Source organism: Copadichromis virginalis, linkage group LG12 (assembly GCF_057382275.1).
Source record: "Copadichromis virginalis isolate Kocher_CV1m ecotype Utaka linkage group LG12, C_Virginalis_male_GT1.1, whole genome shotgun sequence".
In the NCBI taxonomy this organism is placed as follows: Eukaryota; Metazoa; Chordata; class Actinopteri; order Cichliformes; family Cichlidae; genus Copadichromis; species Copadichromis virginalis.
The window spans coordinates 6,770,124-6,781,035 of NC_140629.1; the positions used below are offsets into that span (position 1 = coordinate 6,770,124).

General features: G+C 44.3%; 1 protein-coding gene across 1 annotated transcript; it reads right to left on the reverse strand.

Annotated features, from left to right (window-relative positions):
* Positions 1–1,684: 1,684 nt before the first annotated feature.
* On the reverse strand, positions 1,685–3,215 carry LOC146696396 (putative ATP-dependent RNA helicase TDRD12). The gene has a single exon (XM_085474513.1). The coding sequence runs from the start codon at positions 3,126–3,128 to the stop codon at positions 1,866–1,868; it is 1,263 nt and encodes a 420-aa protein (XP_085330639.1). The 5' UTR covers positions 3,129–3,215; the 3' UTR covers positions 1,685–1,865.
* Between the last annotated feature and the right edge of the window lie 7,697 nt (positions 3,216–10,912).

The window sequence follows — 10,912 nt, forward strand, 5'->3', positions numbered from 1 at the left end:
TCTCCCCCTGTTAACAGAGGCGAGACAAGGTTGCATGCACAGGGTGACCATTCCCCCAGCCAACCTGCTGCCGATTTCTCACAGTCTACGGATTCGATTCCAATCGTAAATCAAAACCTGATCGATCTTGACTCACCGACCCAGTTCCATCCCACACTTGAGCTTAACCCGCCCAATGTCCGGCGGGTGGTAGTTGAACATGTGGTGCGCAGTAGTGAAGTTTCTTCACACTCGCCCATGCCGAGTAGGATTAGAGCTTTCTCTGGGCGCATTCCCCGCCCTAACAGTGAAGCTGATTACGACGCCTGGCGCACAAGTGTTGAAGTCCTCATGAGTGATCCAGCCGTTTCTGACTTGAACTGCACACAGAGGATACTTGACAGTCTTCTGTCGCCTGCCACAGACACCACTAAGCATTTAGGTCCAAATGCTAGACCCTCTGAGTACCTGAGAGTACTCGATTCTGCGTTTGGAGCCGTCGAAGATGGCGACGAGCTCTATGCGCGATTCATGAACACACTACAGAATGAAGGAGAAAGACCATCAGCCTATTTGCAAAGGTTACATGTCTGTTTGACCAAAGCAATGCGACGAGGAGGTGTCGATGTGTCGGATTTTGACAAGCAATTGTTAAAGCAATTTCTTCGTGGCTGTTGGGAGGACAGTCTCATCAGTGACCTCCAGCTAGGACAAAGAAAAGAGAGCCCACCTTTGTTCTCTGAGCTACTCTTGCTTCTACGCACGGAAGAGGACAAGCAAGCCTCAAAAGTCCGTCGTATGAGACAACATCTTGGTCAGAGCAAACCTGGCCCTAGTAATCCAAAGCACTGGGCCATGTCAAATGTACAAACAGCAAGTAGCTGTGAGTCTGACCTCGATGTGTTAAAGAAACAAATTGCTGATTTGAGTGCACAACTTAACAGTTGGAAAATAGAAAGCCAAAAGCAAAATCAGCCCAAGCACTCAAAGTCAAAGTGCCACACAGTTAATGCCAAAGTCGAAGTCTACCCCACGAAAAGGAAGGCTTCGACCACACAGAACTTTGCAAAAGCCAACGCAAAGCCGCGTCCTTGGTACTGCTTTCACTGTGGTGAGGACGGTCATATTGCCTCATCATGTGAAAACGAACCAAATCCATCCTTAGTGGCCACGAAGAGAAAACAGCTGAAAGAAAGGCAATCTAGTTGGGAAGCATCAACTAGGGCCAGTGAGGAGCCGCCTTTAAACTAATCCCAGCCTCCAGTGTGGGACAAGTGGGGGCTGCCGGAGACAATTCTCGTCCCAAGCCACAACGTGCCTTTTCAAAGGAAGTTCAGTCAAAAGCGCCGTCTATACACCTCCCAAAGGGTTTGGTCGGAACCAAAACTTCTGCTACTGTCAACATCGCTGGCAGAGAAACGAACTGTCTTCTTGATACAGGGTCACAAGTGACAACCGTGCCTCAGAGTTTTTATGAGAAGCATCTCTCAGACTTGCCTATAAACCCGTTGGGCGATCTCCTAGACGTAGAGTGTGCAAACGGCCAATCTGTCCCTTATCTAGGTTATGTGGAACTCTCAATCACCTTTCCCAAGAACTTTGTGGGTTCGGATATTAGTGTTAATACCCTAGCATTAGTTATCCCCCCTCTGTGAGCCGAGGTGCGAGAGCAGATCTTTTTTTTTTTTTTTTTTTTTTTTTTTTTTAAATTAACAACAACTTTATTTGTATTTCTGAACCATTTCTGAGAACATTTCAAATTTGAAATTGAATCTGATGCTGTGTTGTTAATAACGAAACCACTTTCACAACATTTACAATTACACCTGAATGTTCAGGTCACTAAACTCTCGTTTCCTAGCATGTTAAAGATCCTGATGACAAACTCAGGGCGTATTCTTGTTTACCCAGCAGAGGGTGTCTGCGATGGCGGGGTCATTCACACTGATCCACGGCTCTGCTGGGAAGGTAGCGTGCACCAGAATCCCACTCCGGCAGGGGTCGAGGGGAGAAACCACAGCGTCTTGGGCGTCAGGATCGGGGTTCAGAGCCTGTGGATTCAACAACTCCAACAGGCGTGCACAGGCCCAGTCCTTCTCACTGCGCTGGGTCTCCTCTGCTGGAGCCGAGGCGACAGATGTGCTGGAGCTGCTTGCCTCTTCATCCACCAAAGATTCAGCCTGACAGCTCTGAAGATTCTCAGCTCCTGGTTTCTCACTCATCAGAGGCAACACCTCAGCTTCCTGGGGAGCTGCCAGCTCGGAACTGCTGCCCGGCTTCATAAACTGTAGAAACCTGAACAGCTGATGGTTTTTTGTGAGGGCTGCAGCCAGAGACGAGTCTGCGTCGTCTGACGAGCTGCTCTCAGCTGCCCCCCCAGCTTCAACCAGACTCTGCTGATCGGGAGGCGGTTGGGTTTGTGCTGTCGGCTTGGGGGAGACGCTCTGGGTTAAGATGCTGTAGGACAGCATCACAGGAAGTCGGTCTCCCTCCTCCAGGCCGTCGCCTGATTTTGTGCTGTAGTAGGCAAACCTCTTCGCCACCAAGTCGTCATTCACACAGATCTTGATGTCCCCAACAGTCACGTAAAGCTTGATAGGGGTAGAGTCTGACTCAGGTTCAAGCAGCACGGCCTCCTTTAGGGTCGATGCTTGCAGCAGCTTGTGCAGGAAGAGCGTGGCAGAGCTGTCCCACCGAGCTGACGGTTTGAGCTCTGCCTTCTCCTCAAGCAGAGACACTCGCAGGGTTGTTGGTTTGATTCCCGCCAGGTGGAACTTTTGCACCCAGAAAGGCAGCTGAAGGAAGTTTTCCATTGCCAACCGGATCTGCTCTGAGGGGACGACGACTTTCTCTCCGTGGTCGACCAGAAAGCAACAAGCTTGACAGGAAACCGAGTCCACGAAGATCGACTCCACCACGGCCCGAAACCACGACTTCTTTACCGCCCAGTACACCACATACACCCGTCCTTCCTCCAACGACGTAGGCTTTAGCGTGCACACGTCCTGCGTGGTGTCGCGGTAGAAGAGGTTCATCTGAAAATGTAGCTTTTTGTAATGTTCTGAAGTCTCCACATCGCCGCTGAGACCCCAAATGGCACCCCAGAGACACGATGGGTTCTCCACCTTCAGAACAGATATTTTCACCATTTCTTTATTTCGTCAGTCCGAAAGCAGCGACACTGGAAGAAAACAGTCGGATTTAACAGATTTACCGTTTCTCGAACGCCAACTGTTTAAACTCGCTCCGTTTTACTGAAATGGACTACTTGCACTAACACTTCCGCGTTCTATGTAGAGCAGATCTTGATAGGTACAAATACCTTAGATGCCCTTTATGCTGACTTCCATGAGTCCAGTGCGAACTTTCAGCCCGTCCCCCATGGTTTCAGAACGCTCCTCAAAATCCTTGGAGTACGTCGAAAAGCCGCTAGCAATTGCAGCCTTGGGTGTGCAAAGTTAACGGGTAAAAAGCAAGCCGTGGTGGCGGCAGGGCAGACAGCAGTTTTAGAAGCTTCGGTGTACATTCCCAACTCCATTAATGAGAAATGTGCAGTTGTCGAATCATCATCAGATTTTCCCTTACCCAGTGGTTTGCTTGTGTTAACTGGTCTTGTCAACCTGCCAGCCAAGCGGCCTTGTAAACTGCCGGTTGTAGTGAAAAATGAAACCGATCACGACATTGTTGTCCTGTCAGGCCGTGTGCTAGCCGACATTAATGCCGTGACCAGAGTCATATGTAAAGAACAGACAGAGAAGATGTCAAACTCTTCAGACCACTCAGGAAATTCTTCTCAACCTGAAGAAATCAGTTTCAACTTTGGAAATGACTTACCTGATGAATGGAGAAATCGTGTCACAAAGTTGCTAAATTCAATGCCTGAAGTGTTTTCGCAGCATGCATTGGATTTTGGACACACAGAGAAGGTGCAACATCACATCAAGCTTAGTGATGAAACCCCATTCAAGTCCAGACCCCGACCAATACATCCACACGATGTGGAGGCCGTGAGGAAGCACCTGCAGGAACTGCTCGACGCGGGAATGATACGGGAATCTGAATCACCATTCGCTTCCCCAATCGTAGTAGTCAAAAAGAAAGATGGTTCAGTTCGCTTGTGCATTGACTACCGGAGGTTAAACCTTGTGAAGATTATGAGTAAAACATATGTTATTTTATGATCCTAGTCAATGTAGTTGAATTATGTTAACAGCTGTAGGACATATATTATCCTTTAGTTTAGATGGTGTGCTGTGTATGTAGTCTAGTTCTCATTATACTCTTGAGTTAACAGAACATATTCACATATTAGTTTATTAGATAAATGTGCATCACTCTGTATCCTTGATTGGCTGTGAATGTCTCACACTGTGTTCTTGACATGTTTTATTGCTGAATCATGAAGAGAAAGGAGACTCTGAGTCTAGGGCACAAGAGATAAACTACATTCTATACCCCCACCTTTGCAGGAAGACAGGGAGCCAAAGTCAGGAGCCAGTCTCGCTAAGAAGTAGAAAAACATGTGAAGATGTAGCTTTTATGACTAGGTGGGGGCTGTCAGAAGCTATAAAAGTCTGTGAAAATCGCCACCATGTTGAGAAAAATGTGCCTGACCCTCTGGCAGCATTTCTCCCGTCCGGACGTCTTAATGCTCTTTGTGTTGAATTGTATGGAAATAAATGATTGTTGATTGAGCATTTATACACCGAGTATTGTCCTTCCTTCAGCCCAAAGATCAAAAGAATTGGGAGATTTCAACAACCTCCAAACCATCAAAGACGCATATGCACTCCCGAATCTGGAAGAAGGTTTTTCCGCTCTAGCAGGGTCGAAATGGTTCTCGGTCCTGGATCTCAAGTCGGGATATTATCAGATTGAAATGTCAGAGTCAGACAAGCAGAAAACAGCCTTCGTATGTCCCTTAGGATTTTGGGAATTCAATAGGATGCCCCAAGGGATCACCAACGCACCCTCCACTTTTCAAAGGCTCATGGAGCAGTGTATGGGTCCGATGAATCTTAAGGAGGTCCTTGTCTTTATTGATGATCTCATCATCTTTTCATCATCTCTTGAAGAACACGAGCAACGCCTGAAGAAGGTCCTGTTGCGGTTGAAAGAGTTTGGGTTAAAATTAGCACCCGAGAAGTGTAAATTTTTCCAAACCTCTGTTAAGTATCTCGGCCACGTGGTGTCAGAGCGTGGAGTCGAGACTGATGCAGAGAAGATCAAAGCCCTCACGAGTTGGCCCGTCCCCACCAACCTTAAAGAGTTAAGGTCATTTTTGGGCTTTGCTGGGTACTACCGGCGATTCATCCAGGGTTTTTCTAATATTGTAAGGCCGTTGAATGAGTTAACCGCTGGTTACCCACCATTGAGAAAAGGAAAGAAAAGACCCACGAAGCAACAAAGCTCCATGTACCATAGCCCGAAAGAGCTATTTGGGGACAGGTGGACTCAAAAGTGTCAAGAGGCTTTTGAACAAGTCATTGGTAGGCTAACCTCAGCCCCAGTGTTGGGTTTTGCCGACCCCAGACTCCCATATATCCTCCACACTGATGCTAGTACCATTGGCCTTGGTGGCGCTCTGTACCAACTCCAGGATGGACAGTTGAGGGCCATAGCCTTTGCTAGCAGAGGACTTTCAAGAAGTGAGATGAGATATCCAGCCCACAAGCTGGAGTTCTTGGGTCTTAAGTGGGCTGTCACCGAAAAGTTCTCCGACTACCTGTATGGTACGGAATTCACAGTAGTGACAGACAGTAATCCGTTAACGTACATCCTAACATCAGCGAAGCTGGATGCAACGAGTTACCGTTGGCTCTCAGCCTTGTCTATTTTTTCATTCCAACTCCAGTACAGGGCTGGTAAACAAAACGTAGACGCGGATGCACTGTGTCGTCGTCCCCATGGTAGCCCAGGTGATGATCCTGTCTCACAGAAGGAAAGTGAAAGGATCCGGCAATTCGCCCTCACTCACCTCAGTGGCGATGACAAAGAAATGGTTTCTAGGGAGGTTGTACAGGCCATCTGTGAAAGGCATTCAGTTAATTCTGCAGGCCTGGATTCACTTGCCCAGGTTTGGCTTTAGTTGAGTCCTTAGCCTTACATGCTACAGCTGTCCCTGATAGCTTTGCAGAAGAGCTGTTGAATGGTTCTCCTCTTCCCCCGCCTATGGCAGAGGATGAGCTCAGACAGAAACAGAGGCTAGACCCAGCTCTCGATGCTATAGTCACTCTGTTAGAAACTGGTCAGACCCCACCTCCCAGTCTTAGAGCAGAACTACCTGAGCTTCCCTTGTTACTGCGTGAGCTCAGTCGTCTTGAACTGCAGAATGGAGTTCTTTACCAAAAGAGGCAAACCAGTCCAGACATCTCCTTTCAACTCGTGTTACCCGAGGAGTTGAGGCCAGTAGTCTTCCAACACCTCCACAGTAACATGGGCCACCTAGGAACTGACCGCACTATTGACCTGGTCAGAACTCGGTTTTACTGGCCAAAAATGCAGACGTCAGTTGAAAAAATGATCAACACGTGTAAACGGTGTGTTCACCGGAAGTGTAGGCCGGAGAGGGCAGCTCCCCTCATGAACATCAAGACAAGCAGGCCCCTTGAACTGGTCTGTATAGATTATCTATCTATTGAGCCAGATCAGTCTAACAGTAAGGATGTATTAGTTATAACTGATCACTTTACTAAGTTCGCAGTAGCTGTCCCTACACCCAACCAACGAGCGCGCACTGTTGCAAAGGCCCTCTGGGAGAACTTCATTGTTCATTATGGTGTCCCAGAGAGACTTTTAAGTGATCAAGGCCCCGATTTCGAATCGAAAACAATAAATGAACTCTGCGAAATTATCGGCATGAAAAAGATACACACAACGCCGTACCACCCCAGAGCCAATCCAGTTGAGAGGTTCAACAGAACACTTCTCCAAATGCTTGGTATCTTGAAGGACAATGAGAAGTTGCATTGGAAAGACTATGTGAAACCTCTAGTACATGCATATAATTGTACCAAGAATGATGTGACGGGCTATTCACCTTATGTGCTGATGTTTGGGAGACAACCAAGGCTTCCCATTGATCTAGTATTTGGGTTGCCTGTGAATGCTATTAGATTATTCTGTTATTATATGTTACCTTATATATGTAATCAAAGTAGTTGAATTAGAATACTGCTGTAGATCACATTATACCCTTTAATATAGAGTGTGTGAGCTGTATGTAGTTTAGTTCTCATTATACTTTTGAGTTAACAGAACATATTCACATATTAGTTCATTAGATAAATGTGCATCACTCTGTATCCTTGATCTGCTGGGAATGTGTTACACTGTTTTCTTGACATGCTTAAGTGTTGAATCATGAAGAGAAGGTTGTAAGCAGGAGACTCTGTGTCTAAAGACAGGGGAGATAGATAGACCACATTCCACACCCCCACCTTACAGAAAGCAGAGAAACAACTGCCGAGGTCATAACTTGGGCGCTGTAACAGAGAAAAAATGTGATGTTTTGGCTTTTACGACTAGCTGGGGGCCACTAGAGACTATAAAAAGCTGAGCAACCTGTCACCATTTTGAGACATGCTGTCGAACCTCTGCAGGCATCTCTCCCGTCCGGACGTTGTAATGCTCTTATTGTTGAATTGTATGGAAATAAATGATTGTTGATTGAGCATTTATACACCGAGTATTGTCCTTCCTTCAGCCCAAAGATTCAAAGAATTGGGAGAATTCAACAGTTGCTATGGTAATTACATACCAGTAGACTGAGCTCTCAGTATATTAACATGTAAATGTATTTATCCTATGTTCATAGATAGACTGTACTGCAGTGTGAGATCTTTATATGTACAAAAACTTCAAAATATGTTGAGTATATGGGACGTGCAGTTATACCGATTACATTTGAGGTAAAGTTTGTAGCAACCTAAAAATGGATTAATAAGAGCTTAATGTTTCATGTTAAAGTGAAATTCTTGTTTAAAGAAGAATAGTTTTAAAAAAAGAGAGGCAGAAATAGCAGAATATTGTGACATTTGAATGGTGAAAATAGCACAAAAATTGTGGAAGTTGTTAAAGTCCAAATAACGTACGGAAGCAACTAGAATAATGAAGGATAAAGAATAAAGAGAAATGCTTTACAAGCATTCACACAAATATGGGATGCTGTTGTTAAAAAAAAGAAGTTAAACCAAATAAATCTTTCACAATAAATTAAACTTACATATGTGATTCATTACATTTTTGATTTTTTTAAGGTCTTTAAAAAAATCAATGTTATTTCTGTTTTTTAATTTCTTTTCAATGCATTTTTTTCTTTTCATTTAGGTTTTCTTCTTATTTTGTTAGACTTTAACTTTTGGTATGATGTGTGTGTTGGGATTTGTGTTTCTTTTACTCCCACTTTTGATAACTTAAATTATCTTTTAAGTTTAGATTTAAACAACAAGATTAAAAAAAAGTAAAACCTTAAAAATTATCTGGGTCCAGTGCGCTTTCTCTTCTCAACTCTACCATCATATCCATGTGCACTTGAAAACATCAGGAGAGGAAATGGTATGCCAACTACTTGCTAAACATTATTGAATCCATTAGGAGTGCAAAAGTTTCACCTTTTGAACGGTGCTGGTTTCAGTCGTAAGGCACAACTTTTACTCTAAGGAGGAAAATTCTTCATTTCCAATTTACATCATATTTTGACAATTATGTCAGCTTGCGTTCGGTGGTTAGTTAACAAGTGTTTCTAGACAAGTCTGCGTCTTCCATGCAAACTGCAGCAATCTGCTAGTGACCATAAGATCAGAAGGAGGTTTATTTGGGTGCAGAACCCTCTTTACGATATCAACAAAAGCAATAGACACAAACCATCAGGAACCACTCCCCAGCTGGTCAGAGAATACACATTTCTTCCAATTGGCTATATATTGGCAGCATATTGAGGCATTAGTATAACTTAGCAAAAACAGAAACAGGTAGTCAAGGTAAAAAATAAAGACATTTCTCAAAATTGTAAAATAATTCCTCCAAAGTTGTGCTTGACAAGTGCCAACATCCACAACAAAATCTGAACTTCCTTCATTCAGATAAAGTTCTGGAGACAAGAAGACTTCTCTCTTCTCCTATATGATGTCCCAGGAGCTAATTTTATTCATGAACTACTGGTTTATCAGCATCATGCTTCTGGTTCCTGGACACGAGCCAGGAGGATTTAGCTGTTGTCTGTACGTGCATGAATCTCAGAAGGTCCCGAGGGTCAGAATTACTGATGGGATTTCCGGCTCTTGCAGCTCAGCTCACTAAAAAGAGCCGGCTCTTTTGGCCCCCAACCGGCTCTTCAGGTTGTTTTGTTGCTTTAAATAATTTATTATTAACAATAATATAAAATTATGCACAGAAGGAATTACTAATGTAAAAAAAACCTGTGGTTTTATTTATATATGTCTATATATAGTTCAAGTTCAAGGTTCTTTATTTGTCACATGCATAGTTATACAAGTATAACACACAGTGAAATGTAGCCTGACACGCTCCTCGACATGTGCAAAAATTGGGGGGGGGGTGTAGAGGAAGAACATTATATATATATATATATATATATATATATAGACATATAGTATAAATCAAATCAAATTCAAATTTTATTTGTCACGTACACAGTCATACACAGTACGATATGTAGTGAAATGCTTGGACAACTGCTCGTGACCTAAAGAAAACAAAAAAGGAAAAGGCTATGAATAAGATAGGAAATAAATATGAAAAATTAAAAAGGGTAAATTTACCTAAGAAGGAATAAAATATAAATTAAGGTTAAAAATGAAATAACTGTACAACACAAATTAGAATGAAGGGTAAATTTAACTGGGAAGAATAAGATAAAATATATAAATTAAAGTTGAAAATAAAATAACTGTACAACAAAATACACAATATAGAACTATATAAGAATGTATGAAGAAATCTAAATATAAATAAATATATACACAATAACAGCAGCTGTACAAGTATTAACCGGAAATGAAGAATATAGTGACCAGTGTTGTGCAAAAAAACAATGTGTGCAAAAACAATGTCCAGAAAGTCCAGTGTGTGTGTAAGAACCATATGTGTGGGTCAGTACTGTGTGGTGGTGTGATTGAGAGACCGTATCGCCTGCGGGAAGAAGCTCCTCCTCAGTCTCTCTGTGTTGGTCTTCAGGGAGCGGAATCGCTTTCCTGACCTCAGCAGAGAGAACAGTCTGTTGTTGGGATGGCTGAGGTCCTTCACGATCTTCCTGGCCTTGGTCCAGCACCGCCTGCTGTAGGTTGAGTGCAGGTCAGGGAGCTCGGAGCAGATGGTGCGCTCAGCTGATCGCACAACCCTCTGTAGAGCTCGTCTGTCCTGCATGGTGCTGTTCCCGAACCAGGTTAAGATGTTTCCCGTCAGGATGCTCTCTATGGTGCACGAGTAAAAGTTCCTGAGCACCTTGGAGGGCAGTTGGAAGTCTCTCAAGCGTCTGAGGTGGTAGAGACGCTGTCGGGCCTTTTTCACCACGGTGTTGATGTGACAGGACCATGACAGGTCCTGCGTGATGTGAACTCCGAGGTATTTGAAGCTGTCCACTCTCTCCACTGGGCACTCGTTGATGACGGGGGTCTGGTAGTTCCTCTCCTGCTTAGTGCTGAAGTCCACTATCAGCTCCTTTGTCTTACTGACGTTTAGAAGGAGGTTGTTCCTCTGGCACCAGTTCTCCAGATTCCTAATCTCCTTCAGGTAGGCCGTCTCGTTGTTATCAGAGATCAGGCCCACCACGACGGTGTCGTCAGCAAACTTGATGATGGTGGTGGAGCTGGTAGTGGCCACACAGTCATATATGTACAAAGAGTACAGCAGGGGGCTCAGAACACACCCCTGGGGGGCTCCAGTGCTGAGAGTGGTGGAGGCTGAGACATGT